Raw genomic sequence first — 17,047 nt, 5'->3', positions numbered from 1 at the left:
ACCCTGTCACTCCATATTTAACTGACTTATTTTATTCTCATCATGATTTTAAATCCCATAAGTTCAACAATTTTAACCTTTGAACAACTGGTTCTTTTGAAAACCCATCTGTGAAATATGTATTTAACTGAATTACACTCCTTTGTAGTGTTTATCATATTCATCAATGTTTTTGGCAGTTTTGGGGAGAAATTTGATACAACTAGATTTATTAACTGATATGATGTTCAGGTTAGACCTTTCTGCATGACTTGGTTAAACAAATAATTTTGAATTATAGCAAGAGAGAAGCAGCAATCAAATAATTTAAAATCTTGACATCATTGTTAATTTTCATGTATTCAATTCAGAATATTCAGTATTACTTTAGAAACTCATTCGAGTAATTAAAACATTTGTGAATTTTGATTTAGCCTCTTTTATATTTTGCTGAAGCCCAAAACTGAAAAATTTCTCAATAGATTAGATTAACTCAGAATTTGCTTGAATAGAGTAATTCCATGCATCTCCCCCTGTTTCTGTATTGGAACACTGTATTGTGTTTCGGTACAGAAACTCCTAAGAAACCCACGAAAATCATTTAGCCCAAATTTGCTTTCATTGCTAACTGTAACAGTTGGACGTAATTTAACCAGGGTGTTTACACCTCAGTGAAAGAATTTAACAGTTGATCGAAAGAATGTGCAGTAAACCCATAATTTTGTTGAGTAATTTTCCAAAGAGTAGATTTTCCTAAGATTTGAAATAGATTCCAAATAAACTTAAATCATAACTTGAAATAATAGTCCTTATATTTGAAGCCACTGTAATTTGAACCAACTAGAACTTAAACTATCCTCTTTTGTATTTGAAGTGTGGTTGGTTGTGCTTTTGTAAATCAGGAAATTAACAATTTTACTGTACTTTTATCCTGTTTCAATCATTGTCATGCTGGAGGAGAGAAACATATTAGCCAGATGTTGGACAATCAGAGTTATAATCATTCAGGCAAACAATATTTCTGTAAACTGCAGAGAGTTCTAACACCCTGCTGCACCGTTAACTTATCCTGGGGATCAAATGGCAGAGGTCAGAGTGCAAAGGCAGTAGATAATGAATTTGCTGTAAATAAACTTAAGGTGAGAAAAAGTGGCATCACATAATTCAAAAATTCTAGAAAAATCATTAAGAGCTACAAAGTTTTGTTGGCAGCCATTTTGTCTCCAACCTGTAGACTGAGGGAAATCCCAGGACCAACCATGGCAACAGACAGGACCGCCTCCGAGTCTCAGTCCGACTTTACATGTGATGTTCCATTTGCCCCATCAGAATCTGTCCAGGGCAGCATTCAGTCCCGCTGTGCAGAAAAATCTGGACAAAGTATGTGGCCCCCCTTGTGTGGGAGAGACTGAGAGATACTGCAGATGAATCATTGTTTTCAAACCTCCGTCTCACGTCGGGCAGAAGCTGTTGGTCTTTTCTGCCATAGGAGACCCTCAGAAATGACGCCTGGGTCTCGTCCTTTAGCCAGGTGTTCCCTCAGAGATCACAGTCAGACATCCAATGCGAGTTCCTGTAAGCTGCAATCCGCCTTCAGGTGACAACAGGAAAAATCAATCCAGCCTCACTGACCTCTGTAGAAGGTGTAAGAATCGTCCAGTAGGTCTTTGCTCTCAGACAGCAGTCCAGCAGAAGATGGCACAATTCATGTGTAGAAAGTGCAAATGTCCAAGTCAGAGTGGCTAAGAACAGCGGAGGCCCCTACAAAAACCCGGCCCCTACAGTCCGTCAGACCACAGGAAGCAGAACTGCTAGAGTAAAACACAAAGTAAATTAAGAAAATAAAAGTGTATGCCACCTTTTGCTCACATAATTATAAATTAAATGTCTTTTCTTTAGCTTGTGACGTAGATGAAGAATTGGCTCTTTATTTTGTTTCCTTTTTTTTTTTTTTTGTTTCAGCCAGGCTCAGGGTCACTGGAGCTGCTCAGATAAGGGCCACTGCCTCAGTCTCTGAGCTCCAAGGAGAAAGGAAAATAGAAATGCGTTAAGATGATTCACCCTCAGATGTTTCAGAATTAACCGATTATGGAATCAACTCCTCTCAAAAATTAAACTCTCAAAGATCATTAAACATGCAAACAAAATTTGTATTTCAGCTACATACACTTTTCAGAAATTGGTTATTCAAATGCAATGTAAAATAATAAATTTAATAGTGTCCAATTCTACACAAAAGCATCTTTGTGAAATTGCCACGCTTTAAGACAACCAGTAAAATCTCCTTAATAATTTTAGGTCAAAAAGAAAACTGTAATCAAATCTATATGAAAGTGTTACCATTATCCTGATATTTTTCAAAACAGCTGAGTGTTGTATTTATGTATAGTTTTCTTTTTAGAATTTAAAAAGTTGTTCACATTTTATCTGAATTTTTGCCCGTGTCCCCTCAGGGGCTCCGTAGAATTTTTATAGTACTTTTAACCAAAGTTTTCTTACTGACAACAATTACATCCAACTGTAACTTTATAAAATTAAAATTAGAGGTGATGCAGGAAATTCATGAATATTTAAATAAACATGGCATAGATATTGATTGAAGCCATTCAATTTTAAATTACCGATTTCAATTTAGTAAGAGCTTCTATATAACTCTGTATTTCAGTCATGCAGGAAGGCACTGTAAGAGCTCATTAAATAATGTCAAATGAATAAATTCATAATTAACCATATCTATAAACCGACTAGGAATTAGAGTCTATTTCTTCTCTGCCCCCTGTTGATATAATTTAAAAATTTGAAAGCAATTTTGCATGTTACTATTCTCCAAAACTAAAATATTCCAGGGTGTCACAAGTTTTCCAAATCTTCTGTCTAGAATTGAAAGTAGACTATAAGATGTTCTAAATGTAAAGATTTATCAGAAATGTTTTATCAGAAATGTTTTATGTTTATAATTTATCATTTCCCCCTTTTGTTTTCTTATGTAAATAGAAAACAAACAAAATATTGTTCAGATACTCTTTTTTTTTTACATATGTCTAAAATGTCCAACTGAAACTGTACTGCAAAGGCCAAAAGTTTCATTATTTTAACGAGTTCAGATCAGAAGTTGGATTGCTTTCCTAAAAAGCAGTGTCAATGTTCTGTGTGAACCGACAAAAGAAAAATTCATCAATTTAGGCAGAGGAGTAAAAGATGTAGACAAAAATTGTGCAGTACTGTAAGATGTTTTTGCGTTTCAAATCAAATGTTTTGTTGGACTTGAATTTGTGTATCAATTCAATCAAAATTTAAGGCACACAGATGTTGTGAGCCAGTTGTTGTCCAATCAGTTTGTTTTTACATAATCAATTATTATCATATCCACTTTAAAAGTTTCATGTCCAATTTGTGCCTTTCTACCAAGACACGCATGTGTTTCGAAATCAAGAGTTAGTTCTGTTAGTAAATTAGTTGGTTAGTTGTTAGAAAAAATAAAAAGAATAATATTAATAAAAATGAAAAGAAAAGAAAAAAAAGTCAAACTAAATGAAGCAGTCTTGTAATAAATGCTGTCTGGTCTTAAACCAAAGCTGAAATGTGATTACTCCTTTTCCAACATTCTCATTTTGAAGTAAGGTAACCGAATTATCTGGATTTAGAATCATAAATTGTCTTTGAGACAAGAATATTTTGTAATGAACCTTAATTGAATCTGGAGCTGTTTCTTAATCACCTTTTAAATCAAACACATACTCATATTTATTTACCAATTCTGTTCCCTCTTTAGACATTTTAAGGTGACCAAGTTTCACATAAAAAGAAATCCTGTTTTTGATAAGATAATGAGAGAGACAAATTTTGATTAGTCCATGATAAAGTTCAACTCTGCTATAAACCTCATTTTTAAAGTTTCATTAAGTTCAAATTTAAACCCATCAACAGCTAAGCAAAAATTTCTAGAATTTCAACACATTAGATGTCACTTTATTTTGTTTACAATTTTACCTGTTATGTAATTTCATTCATCCTTCATACAGTTAATTTTACCACATGTGAATTTAGTGAATTGTGCAGGATTAGTTTAGTTTCAACCAGTTTTCCCTCAGCGTCAATTATTGCTTCCAGCCAATATTTCCCCAAAGGCTGTCTGTTTAACAGGTCGCCTCCTTTCTGCACCAGGTATTCTAGCCCCTTTTTTTTTAGTTTTTGTCTTTCTCCCTTATTTTCATATTCGTCATGCTTTGCCAAATAAGTTATTAATGCTTCTATTTGCTCACCGAGCGCAATCCATGGCCCGATGCCCCACTTTGGATCATATTTTTCCTTTTCAAGTTCACCCTCCATCTGTTTAGGCTAAAATTTAGGCTCAAATATCACCTCTTCTCTCTTTTCTCTTTTTTTTTTTCAGTTTTGCTCGCACGGCGGCGAGGAAATCAAACACAGCAGAAAATCAAACCCAGCAAACAAAATCAAAAACCTCCCACAGATTATAAATTCCCAATGTTGACCATGGTTTTAAAACACATTACAATAAACATAAAATAGTACATTTAAACACATAACGTCTGCTCAGCGGCAGAAGCTTACACACACAGCTGACAGACACACACACAGCTGACAGATACATAGCTTTCAGACACAGAAATGGATCCACGCTTTTCAGCTCCTATGATGTCCTCTCTTATCACTTATTTCACTTATTTCACTACAGAGGAACAGATCGCGATCAACCTTTATCTTATTCTCTTATCTTTTTTCCTATGGTGGACCCCTCTCAACACTTTTGTGTTTCTTGAGCAAGTCACAGATTGGCTAACGCGTTATTTTTAGAGGGCAGCACTCCCCAAGGATAAAACCGACAAAACCTAGTCTTTCCCTTCCCCGCGTCCGGGGAAGGTCGGCGACGACCAGTTCGCACTACAGAGCCAATCGACCTTTTACTTTGACTATTAACTATTTAACTAACTTTAACCTTACTCCTATGAATAACTCGAAAGCCTTTAGACAAACAAATCAAAAGCAGTACGAACAACAGCTGACAACGAACAATGGCTGACATTTTAGACAACTCAGTGACAAGCAGACAAACCTGGGAAACAGTACAGACAACGGCTGATAACGGAAATTTATACAGACCTGAGAAACAGTACAGTGGTGTATATTCAGGAACAAGTGTCCTTACCTTTTATTTGGGCCCTACACCAGAGTACTGTTCCGGAAAGTCTGCGCCTAAACGGCCAGTCCAATCTCTGCTCATGTGTCAACACAAAACCATCCTCTGCTACCAACTGTTGAGATTGAGAATCTCAATCGATGAATCATAATTTGTATTGACACACGGAGCATAAAATCAGCCAAGAAAAGCATTCAGACTTTACTTATTTTATTAACTTTCAGCGCTGAAAGGAGACACTTTACCATTACATCCGAGAAGAGTTTCTAAAAAAGTCTGTGCAGCGTCTGAGGAGAAAGAGGAGGGCAGCTGATTATATGAACTGAAGACACTCCCTGAAATCACACCATGTCTCTGTGGCCTGATAAGTTTCTGTTTCTCGTGAGAAATATGCTTGGTGTCTAACAGAATCAAAAATGTAACTCTTTACTATGGGCCCTTTGTCTAACAGCGTGTGACTCTTTCTCGGCCTTGGTAAAGCATCTCAACACATAATAGTAATCATAATGATTTAACTAATTTACTAATCTCAACAATGTTAAGTCAGCAATAAACAAAATACAGTGGTAAAACCAGCTGATCAAACGTGCTGGAGCTCCGCTTGGGTTGCTAGGTAACAAGCTGGACTTCAGAAGTTTTCAAACTGGTAATTTTCCACACACAAAAAACATGAACTTATTGCCAAAAAACATTGACTATACATGAAAATTGATTTTAAAAATAATTTATAAATGTTTTATTATATTGTTAGAGATCCAGGTGTCATTATCTATCAGAAACAAACTTCTTGGTTGAATGAAAATTATCTTAGATCTTTGAGTACAAATAATTTTGGGCTTAACTGTAGGTAAATATAGCTCTGGTTAGAAATTTACAGTCAGTTAGCATGGGCATGAATGTCATCTATATTAGTTTTGGAATTTATTTGCTGCAATGCTTTATGCAAAATTCACATTTTTCCTATTTTCGTACTTCCATTTGGATCTCAACTGCTTCTAAAAACAATCCAAACGCTTAAAATAAAAACCCAGCTGTTTTGTGGCAGTAAGTTAATGTTATTTTGGTGTCTGGAAATGAACCATTTCAAAAACCTTCTGATTGTTAAGTCACATTCTGTGGGCACTGTGCTGTAACCTAGCAACCCCAGCGGAGTTTCATCCGTTATCTAGCAACACAAACAGAACTCCTGCATGTTTGGTGAACTAGTTTTACCGCTGTATGCGCTGTGCAATGGCCGCTGGAAAAGACAAGTGTTTGCAGCCATTTTCACTGTGAGTGTAAATGTTGAGTTGGGGGGCATTGTGATCAGCAGCAGTTTATTTAGATTTAAAGTAAGAAGACGCCCTAAAACTGGTCAAAACAATGGTATAATTGGTCACATTTAACCGTTTTTCTGCAGACAGTTCCCATGATGCCTCTGAACAGGCTCGCACCGCGGCTGAGACGGAGCGTTGAGGGTCTCAGCTTGGAGCTGGAGGAAGTCTTTGTGTCTGAGAAACCGAACGATGAGCATGAGGTCGGCCCACCGAGTTACGCTTTGAGTTTTAAATATCTAAAATGCTGCCAGATTGGTGGCGTATTGTTTTTTACATTAAAGCAATTACAAAGAGAAATCATAAACTGCTGCTGGGCAATTTACTCAACAGGTCGTTGCCAGGTAACCAAAGGACGAATGAGTGAGTTGCTAGGTATCCAAAGGGCGAGTGAGTTTGTGAGTTGCTAGGTAACCAAAGGGCGAGTGAGTGAGTTGATTCCACCAACACTTCTTAGCTAGCAGTGAAAACTGAGCGGCTAAAGTCTTTCCTCTGCCTAAATCTCCCAGAATGCTGTGCGGTATATTGAATATTCTGTCAGATATATTTTCTTTTGATATTTATCATGTCTATCGCGATATATATTACTGATTTATTGTCAGGTCTTAAAGCAACAATACTATTGTAACTTCAGTTTATTGTCCAGTAAAATTTGTTACAGTGACAGCTTTACTCTTGTGCGTATTATTTATAATAATGTGAAACTGTTAGTGTTTAAGTTAATTCGGCTGAACATTCCAGATCTTGGATATCCCAGACGGCCACAGAGCTCCTGTCCCGGCTCAGAGATGCAGCAGCGGCTCTCAGAGCGAACCGTCTCCATCCCTCCCGTCTCCCTCCCTGTCTCCATGTCCGCTCGACTCCTCACTCCCGTCCGGTTCCCCATGCCACCTGAACGCATCACGATTGTCCCCCTCCCCGCCGCCGTGCCCCATGTTGGACCCAGGTTGGACTTTAGACTGTTTTCAGAGCATAACGCTGAATTATCAGTTTTCAGTTCATGTGTTTAGTGATGTGTGTGTGTGTCTGTGCAGAGCCTGCGGAGTGTGAAGGGTTGTGCTCCTCTTCATCAGCGTCACTTCCTTCGTTTGCACTGGAAGCTCCTCTTCAGCAGCCCTGCTCCTCTTCGCCCCGTCCAAACAAAACCTACTCCTTCCAGCGCGTCCCGCCAGAAGGCTGCGAGCGAGTTCGAGTTTGTGAGGAAGCAATGTGAGTTTTAGTTGCTCTAGTAACTAATATATAAATATTGAAGGACCACAAAGGCCTGTTGTAAACAGAGTTGAGTTGTAACTAGTTACTTTTACTCAGTTCAACTTCTTTGAAAAAAAATTACTTTTAGGAGTATTTTTATGCTGTTCTTTTTACTTTTACTTGAGTAATTTTATTATGAAGTATTTCTACTCTTACTTAATTAAAATTTCTTGATTTTCTATCCACTGAATGAAAAACAAACATGTTTTAACCAAAAAATTTACCAGACACAGACACACACCTGCAGTTCTTGTTGAAAGAAATTGACTTGGATAATTTTATTTTGACAGATTTTTTTTTTTAATTAATATATTAATATATTATATTAATTTATTTTCATCTTTAAAATGCCCAAATTTACATTTAACTTTACATTCTCGTCTATATATAATTTGTGAAAAGATCAATCTCCTGGACCTGTTCTCTGAGTTATGGCCAACTGAAAAAATGCACCGCTCCCGACCAAAAACAACCAATCAGAGCCAGGAGGAGGGTCTTAGCGCTGTCAGTCAATCTCATGTACTCGCTGCTAAATGTGATAATGGCAGAGAAACAACTTAATGTTTATCCACCATTAACGGAAGCCATTTTAGCTAGATTTATCATTCACAACATGCTATGCTAGCAGAAGCATACCAGAGAGCAAAGAAGGTGATTGACAGCTCTAAGACCCGCCTCCTGGCTCTGATTGGTTGTTTCACTTTTTTCACAGATTATCTTTCTCATCCCATACTGTCATAACATAGTGACAATTTCAACAAATATGTCAAAAATATTTTTTTTTAATCAAAGTGAGACACCGCAGCTTTAACCAAAGACGTTCATAACTTAATTTGAAGTGTTTAAAATGATTCTTGATGTATTTTAGCATTATTCTGCATCCTCTTTGAATCTTTTTATTTCCAGATCTGCCTGTCCAGATGAGCAGCTCCTCCAGCCCTCCTGCCCAGACCCTAATAAAGTCAACTTTACCCCCCATGGAGGCTCCGCTTTCTGCCCGGTCAGCCTCCTCAAGCCCCTGCTGCCCTCCATGGACCTCCTGTTTCGCGGCCTGTCCGTGTCGCCCGTCACTGGCTGCTCGGGTCAGGCCTCCCCCACCAGGCACCTGGGCATGCAGTAGGCGGAAATTTTAACGCCGTCTCTCAGGACTACACAACAATGCACTGCCAGAACCTGGAACACTTGCTAACGTTTTGATGCAGACTGACGATTACGTGTCTCATTGCTGTGGGCATCTTTACCATTTCACTCTGTGCGACTGTAAGCATTCGTTGCTGCCATATTTCAGGATAATGTGACCTAAAGTTCTGTTTGTTTGTTGGCTATTTCTACCTGAAGGATCTTTTTTTGTTTGTTTGTTATTTTTGAACTTGACAAAGATGATTTAAGCTAGGAAAACATGTTTTTATATTGTCATTTTCAGGTTTTGGTTTCGTGTTTTTAATTTCCCAGGATTTTGTTATTTTTCATGTCAAGTAAGTGGATTTACTTTCAGAAAGCCAGGCACTTACACCACATGTAAACAGCTGTCATAGGCATTAACTTGAAAACAAGTATGTGGTGAATTTCTATGCTAAATGTGTTGATTAAAAATATATTTTAATACTACCCCCCTTTTCTACAGATGCTAGGATAGATTATATTTATTTTCTTACTTTTTTAAGGATTTACTGCTATATTTATGTTTGCAATTTTACAAGTAGGACTGGAAGTTTTGATTTACTTGCCTAAAACTTACATAATTATAAGACAGCTGATTTGTGGAGGATTTTTACATTCTCAGTTACTCAAAAATAAGGTTTTGATGGCTTATGCCTTATTAACAAAAACAACTGATGTGGTAGGAGAACCAAAACTTGAAACCATAACTACTGATCATCTTTTAAAACAAGGTCAATATTGCTTTTTTTTAAAAAATCTTTTTCAAAGTGTAGCAGTAAATAGTGTGGAAAACACAGGTTTTTGTCCACATCTATTAAAACTGAAATCAAATTTTATTCTAGACTGTGTAAATTGGTTTGTATTATTAAATGTAGTGTTGAATAAAATGCAACAGTACTGTGCTGCATGTATTAATTGTTTTTAGATTTAAAAAAAAAATTGGTAAATATCAGTAGAGTATGTGTGTGTGGAATGTGTTAAATATTAAATTAACCACTAAGGTACCCATTGAATGATAATTATTTTTTCAAAACTAGTTTTATTTCGAACAAAGAATATTGCAGGAAAAAAAATCTTGTGCATACAACACAATAAGTAATATTAAACAAGATAATGAATAATATAAAATAAAACCGCAAAAAATCAACTGCATTTGTGACACTCAAAGAATCTCGCAATATAAAAACAATAGATGCCTTTAAAATAAATAAATAAAATACTTATCTTCTTTAAATTCAGACAACTATCATTATTATTGTGCTGCTGTTTTCGACATAGACATAATATAAGACAGACATAATATATATAATATAATATATTATGTCTATGGTTTTCGACACGTGGATTTGCGGTTTGTATTGTGATTGGCTCATAGTGGAGCTTTAATACTTACATGGACCAATGAAATCAATCCACATCACGACACGACAAAAAGGAACGCTACCAATTCAAGAAGCCCTCCTTTTCAATCTTAGCTGTCCTCATTTGCTGCCTGTGTGGAAATCATAGTCGCCGCTTACTGTTATCATTAATAATAATACTTGAAATTGTTTTCACGCTAAAGTAGCCAATTTGATCATACTTGAATAAATCTACAAGCTCTGACTATAATAAATATTTATTTCTTGAAGACTTAGGAACTCAGGCTAAAATTATAACGCGCCGGGGTCCATTTTGGTTTTTTTTTTTAATCATCTAAATATAAGCTATTACTCAATGAAAACACTAACTGCTACTGCATTGATGGTTTAATATTGTAAAAGGGAAAATATTCGGGTTAATTAATGTGTAAACAAAAAAATAATGTCGTGATATTTAGCCGATCTGCTGCACTTGACAGTCTGTGAAAACTGACTGTTTGACGCTGTGGTAATTACCAGCCACTGTGCGGCAGAAATCCCAGTAAAAACTTTTATCCTTGGGATAAAACAGAAATTCAACACCGGCAGTTCCGGGGGGTTCTTCCCAGCGGGTATAGTGGAGCGGGACGCCGGCGTGAGGGGAGTGGGGAGCGGAGCGGTGTCGGTGAACCTGCCCGGGGTAGTGGAGGACAGCATGGCTGCGGGAAAGGGCGCAGGGAAGCCCGTCTCACTGTGGGACAATTTGCGGATACGCTTCATGGTTTGTTTCTTCGGAGTCTTCGTGTGTTATTTTTATTACGGAATACTGCAGGAGACAATGTAAGTAACTAACAGTACATCTGAAGTAACTGTTTAACGAACTGTGCCTAATGTTTTAAATTGAGTAAAGATTGGGACAGTTATTAATTAGCTGATTTAAACTGAATTCAAAAAGTTTCAAACCAAGAAAAACATCTTTTTTTTTACTGATTGAATTTTATTTTTGCATAACTTTGCCTGCTTTTTCTTAAACAGCACACATATTTGTTGGATTGTGTGATTTGAGATGTTTCTAAAAGCTTATTTTTATGCTATTTAAACATAATTTAGCAAAATTTGTGAATGTATGTATTTTGTGCCACTAATCAACTTCCGGAATATTTATTTTTATTAAATTCCCTGATTTTTAAACCATTTCATGCGAAATTTGTGAAGGTGTTCCTTGGGTATTAAATATTTTTAACTGAATGCCTTTTTCTGGCTCTACCAGGTTATGTGTCCTGACCAAATTCAACCTTTGAGATTGAAAATTGGTATTAATTAAATCACATTACCGGCAGAAATTATTATAAGTTCAGACAGATTTTAGACCACAGTTGTCATTTTTACTTTCTAGAAGTGCATTCAAAATGGGGGTTTAAATATTTAAGTATTTATCCAAGGATTAATCATATCATATCTGGGTTCACATAATAATCAATGTTTGTAATAAATGTTTGTATTAGCAATTAGATATTGCTAAAATCACTATTTTTTTTAATTGCCATGATTACAACCTCAAACCTGCAGCTGGTAAAATGTGTTTTTAATGAAAAATGGAGGAGTAATCTGCGGCCTGTATGACTTGCAGCACTCGAGGTAATTATGGCGGGGAGAAGTTTACTTTTGCACGGACGCTGGTCTTTATCCAGTGCATCATCAACAGTGTTTTTGCAAAGATCTGTAAGTACCTGCACGAACTGCAACTTTTCACACTAAAACGCAAGAAATCAGTAATTTTTCTCTCTCTCTCTCTCTCTCAAACAGTGATCCAGTGTTTTGAAAGCTCCAAAGTGGATCACACCAAGAGCTGGCTCTATGGCCTGTGTTCCCTCTCCTATCTGGGAGCAATGGTTTCCAGTAACTCCGCCCTCCTATATGTCAACTATCCCACACAGGTGAATCTCCATTAAAATCGACTGGAATCAGGAACCGATTTTAGTATGAAACATGTTTTTATTGTATCTTAAAGTGGGATTTTTATTGTTTTAGGTGTTGGGGAAATCCTGCAAACCCATACCAGGTATTTTGAAATGCATTAAATTCATAATAAATAACAGATCATTTTGTGCTTCTCAACTTGCTGCTTTAAGTTTAGCACCTAGTTGCATTTAGGGAAGTAATTTCTGTATGCAGTGACATTCTTGAACGCTTGTGGTCGGAAAATAAATAAAAAAAAACTGTGGTTGCAAACACTTCAGTACTTATGAAGTTAGTTGCTGTGTACATGTTGTTGGTCACTGCAGAGGAAGTGCAACATCTGGCATTTAGTGATTATGTAAAACTCAAGTTTAAAATACTTTGAGGTTTATTTAGCAGCATGTAAACCTCTAAATGTTTTAAAAATTAAATAAACCTAATTAGGATTGGTAGCACATTTTTAAGATGTTTAAATATTTAATAAATCCACACATGATGGACTTCCATCCTAAAATTAAGGCCTTAAAATGTCAAATTTGTTTGAAAAAATTGTACATTGACCTTAAATACAGTGATCTTACATTTTGTCGTGGCAGGACGATTAAATGTAGATTTTTTTCTTGTGAGACGTTCCTGTACAGATGGATGGAAGAGGTTTAGGGCCGCTGGAAAAAAAAGGAAAAAGAATTGACTTTTTGATTTTTACCTCAGAAATTTGACTTTCTTTTAAGAATTTGGACTTTTTTAAAATACAGAATTTTTAATTTGTTTTAAAGCAGAAATTTGAGTTTTTTTCCTGCATATTTTTTTCCTTTTTTGACTTAAAAATTTTACTTGTATTTTTTCTCATAAATTTGATTCTTTCTTCATAAATCTGACTTTAATCTCAGAACTCTGAAAAATTCCCAATCATCTTATTTTTATTTTTCCAGTCGCCATAATCTTGTTCCTTATAAACGTAATTTCAGTCCAGTGTTGTATAATTATTCCAACGTGGAGAAAGATCGTTTTAAATAAATTATTAAAAAGCATTTGTATATTTCTAGCAGAACTGACTTTGTAGCTTCATCTTTTGACACATTGCTCCGTTTGTTTTGCTCTCAGGAATGACACGTTTTTGGTGAAAATGAAATCCTTTGTGTTTGTTGCAGTTATGATCCTTGGCGTAACGATACTGAGGAAGAAATATCCTCTGGCGAAGTATCTGTGTGTGCTGCTGATCGTCGGTGGCGTCGCTTTGTTTCTCTACAAACCCAACAAAGCCGCCGCCGCCGCCGTGGCAGACGACCACATCTTCGGCTTCGGGGAGATCCTGCTGGTGCGTAAACGCAGCGATCCCGTCGTCTGAGTTTGATTTCTCCTGTCTGTTCTGCTCATCACGCCTGCTTCGGTCCCAGCTGGTGTCCCTGACGTTGGATGGACTCACCGGCGTCGCCCAGGATCACATGAGGGCCCGCTTCCAGACCGGCGCCAACCACATGATGCTGAACATCAACATGTGGTCCACGCTCGTTCTGGGCCTGGGTGAGTCGGTGGCGCTCTCTGCCAAACGAGACAAATATTCAGCCTGGAGCTTCTCACAGATTTATTATCCGTCCTGCTGTCGGGGAGAAACGCATGAATGAGCAGAATCACCTGGTTCTGGTCCAAACAGCGGCTCATTTAATGTGACGCCGTCTGTCACTGTGTAACGTTTCACCATCAATATTCGTTCCTTTGTTTCTTTGTTGCTGCTCAAAATGGACATTTATATAAACAAAAAGCACAAACTGGCTTCATTTCATGCATAAAATGTAAAAAATGTTGTGTTGCACTGCAAAAACACAAAAACCTACCTAATATTTTTTCTCAGTTTTTAGTGCAAGTATCTTAGTACACTTAAAATAAGACAAAACTAACTCAGAAGTGAGTTTTCAGCAATATGTAATTCTTTAACGTTAACAAAGAGATTATTTCACTTATAAAACAACATTTTTCCATGTTATAAGTGAAATAATTTGCCACAATATTAAAGAAACGTATGAAAATATGTGAAATATGAAAAATGTGTTGCATCTATTCTTAAAAACTGTTCAGTCTATATACTCGCTTATTAAAAATCTTGAAGATGATTCAGTTTAACTAGAACGACAACAAACTGATTACCAAAGAGCTACTGTGTCCAAAGCGCGGTCCGAGGGCCATGCGAGGCCGTCTGAAGGATTTTCTGTGACCCAAATGGATTAGATCTGGCCTGCAAGTGTTGGTGTTTGGTGCAGATGAAGACATTTTCAACTTTTTTACAGATAAAATAAAACAGATTTCCATTTATTAATAAGGTTTTTCCATTCATCTTAGTTTTGGAGCAACTTGAACCACAAACTTTGGAAAAACACGTCGTTTTTCTCATAGGAAAACAATCAACCCCAAAGATTTAGGAGCTGTAAGACCTTTCTGTATTTACAGTAACATACACATCTGTTTTCTAAACTGTTTAATTTGTTATTGAGCATCTAATGGTAAAAAATAATGCAGCAAAAAATTTGTTTTAAAAAAATGTACAAGTGCTTTCAACTTAAAGTTTGGACACCACTGAGCTACTGGATCATATGAAGGATTGTGCTTGTAGATTAAGAATGAGGGCATGAAATGAGTAGGAAACACTATTTATTATAAAATATGCTTCTATTTATTCTGGTTCAGCTGTAAAAATGCAACATTTCATCCACTTGTCCAAACTGATCTCACTTCTCCTTGTTGTTGTGGAGTGAAGCCACCAGGGGGCGCTGTTCACTCAGTTTAACCTGAGAACGTTTTGGATGAAAATGCGAAAAATTCCTAAAATTGATCAAAAATAAATATCCTTTGATTAACAACATTGATTTGTTTTTTCTGTGTCACACTATTTCACTTTTATTTGTTTGTATTATTTTGAATACATGCAACTCAACCTGTGAAATCTGATTCTCTGTATTAATATTTTGTTTGTAAGCTGATGTCTGTCTCTTCCCTCAGCCGTTTTGTGGACCGGAGAGGTTTGGCGCTTCCTGAGTTTTGCAGAGGAATATCCCAGCATTTTCTACAACATCCTTCTGTTTGGACTGACGAGTGCTTTGGGCCAGGTGGGTCTGTCGCTTTAACACTCTGAGCCTCAGCATGGGAACCATGGAGGGAAAAGATGGTTTAAAAAATGTAAAATTGTAAATTTTATTCAGTATTTTTTAATCTGTTTCTCAGCCATTAACAGTAAATATGTTAAATTAACTTAGTAGGCATAGGAGGGTAGAGTAAAAGTATTACTGAAGTGTAAGTGGCTCAACTTCACCATGTTTTTACTCAAGTAAAAGTAAAAAGTCCAAGGAAGTATTCAAGAAAAAAAACGTATTTGGTAAAAAGTAACCAAAGTACTGAGTAACTGATCAAATTAGCAATCATTTAATATTTAAAAATTACATAATATATGGACCAGAATATGAAGTTAAGTGGAAATTTTTGTATTTTAACAACCAAAATGACAATAATTCATATAGGTAACAAAAAAAAATCAGGCAAAAGAGACATTTTCCAAATCAGTTTCTATCAATAAAAAAACGTATTAAACTTTAATTAAAACTGCAGGTTTGGTGATTTTTTTGGTTAAAACATGTTTGTTTTTCATTCATTGGGTAGAAAATCCAGACATTTTACTGAAGTAAAAGTAGAGATAGTTAATAATAAAATTACCAAAGTAAAAGCAAAAAGTACAAAGTAGCAAAAATACTCCTAAAAGTACATAAAACAAAAAGTTACTAAAGTAAATGTAAATAATTACTAATTCAGGAAAAAATTATTTTCTATTTTCATCTTTCAGTCAAATTTATCAAGTTGCTTTGCTATGGAAAAGTTTTTCTCAAGACGGAAGCATCCAGTTAATATTTTACATTTAATGTAAAAATATTACATTCTCCTATCAAACTAGAGGATTGTGGTGGAACATTTTTCATCTGGTCATATTTTCAACATGCCCTGGTAGAAATGTTCTACTACAGAACATTTTTAATCAGAAGGCATGAGGTTCGCCTTCTGATTGCAATAATTACTGAGTAGTTCATAAAAGAGAGGAAAAAATTAAATGTTTCTTCCTGTGGGTTTGTAAAGAGGTTCCCCTGCCACTGGGGGGCGATGGCATGAACAGTAATAATAATGTCGTTTTCTGCAGACTTTTATCTTCATGACGGTTGTTTACTTCGGGCCGCTGACCTGCTCCATCGTCACCACAACCAGGAAGTTCTTCACCATCCTCGGTTCCGTCATTTTGTTTGGAAACGTCATGACCGACATGCAGTGGATCGGCACCATCCTGGTCTTCCTGGGTAAAAGTCCAACTTAATGAAATGCTGTAGTTGTTTTATTTGTTGAAAAAAAAGATCACCATTACAGGTTTTAATCTTTGCTTTTCTTGCTTTAGGACTCGGATTGGATGCTAAATTTGGAAAATCCCCCAAGAAGCACTAAGAAGCAGAAGAGCAGCGAAGAAAATGGGAACGGACTGTAACCAGAAGATTATTTGTACAGAACTCATTACATGTGCCTGTGATTTAATACAGGATCGCAGTTTACAGCTCTCAATACGCTGAAGACACATATCTCACCATGTATGAAGCCAGACTGAATTACGAGCTACAATTTTAAAGTAAAGACCAAAACCAGCTGCTAAACAACGCTGAACTAAACGAGGCCTCTAGCATTAAATCTTTTTTGTTTTTACAGATTGAGGCTTGAATATGTGTCCAGTTCTTTGAAAAAAAAAATATATAAACGGTCGTCTGTAGCTTGATGTTGTCCTATATTACTACTCAAGTGATTTTATTTTATACAACATGAAATAACTTGCCATAAAAAGGGAATTAAATTTCATTGATCCCGTC

At 36.2% G+C, this 17,047-nt stretch overlaps 2 protein-coding genes across 2 annotated transcripts in view; both read left to right on the top strand.

Moving 5' to 3' along the window:
• The window catches only part of fam117aa (family with sequence similarity 117 member Aa), a 23,984-nt gene extending 13,318 nt beyond the window's left edge, over positions 1–10,666 (top strand). Inside the window, exons 5-8 of the mRNA XM_014969652.2 lie at positions 6,537–6,653; positions 7,192–7,396; positions 7,485–7,659; positions 8,608–10,666. Coding sequence (XP_014825138.1) covers positions 6,537–6,653; positions 7,192–7,396; positions 7,485–7,659; positions 8,608–8,821 — 711 coding nt within the window. The 3' untranslated portion in view covers positions 8,822–10,666. The remainder of the gene's footprint in view (positions 1–6,536; positions 6,654–7,191; positions 7,397–7,484; positions 7,660–8,607) is intronic.
• slc35b1 (solute carrier family 35 member B1) lies at positions 10,578–17,047 on the top strand. The gene is made up of 9 exons (XM_014969655.2): positions 10,578–11,042; positions 11,833–11,924; positions 12,009–12,139; positions 12,234–12,264; positions 13,313–13,479; positions 13,559–13,685; positions 15,156–15,262; positions 16,339–16,492; positions 16,588–17,047. The coding sequence occupies exons 1-9, from the start codon at positions 10,918–10,920 to the stop codon at positions 16,632–16,634; spliced, it is 981 nt and encodes a 326-aa protein (XP_014825141.2). The 5' UTR covers positions 10,578–10,917; the 3' UTR covers positions 16,635–17,047.

This window comes from Poecilia mexicana, unplaced genomic scaffold (assembly GCF_051168715.1).
Source record: "Poecilia mexicana isolate PSO_F unplaced genomic scaffold, ASM5116871v1 scaffold_8, whole genome shotgun sequence".
NCBI classification, from domain to species: Eukaryota; Metazoa; Chordata; class Actinopteri; order Cyprinodontiformes; family Poeciliidae; genus Poecilia; species Poecilia mexicana.
Note: the sequence above shows the minus strand (reverse complement) of the source record. Positions and strands in the feature narration are given on the sequence as shown.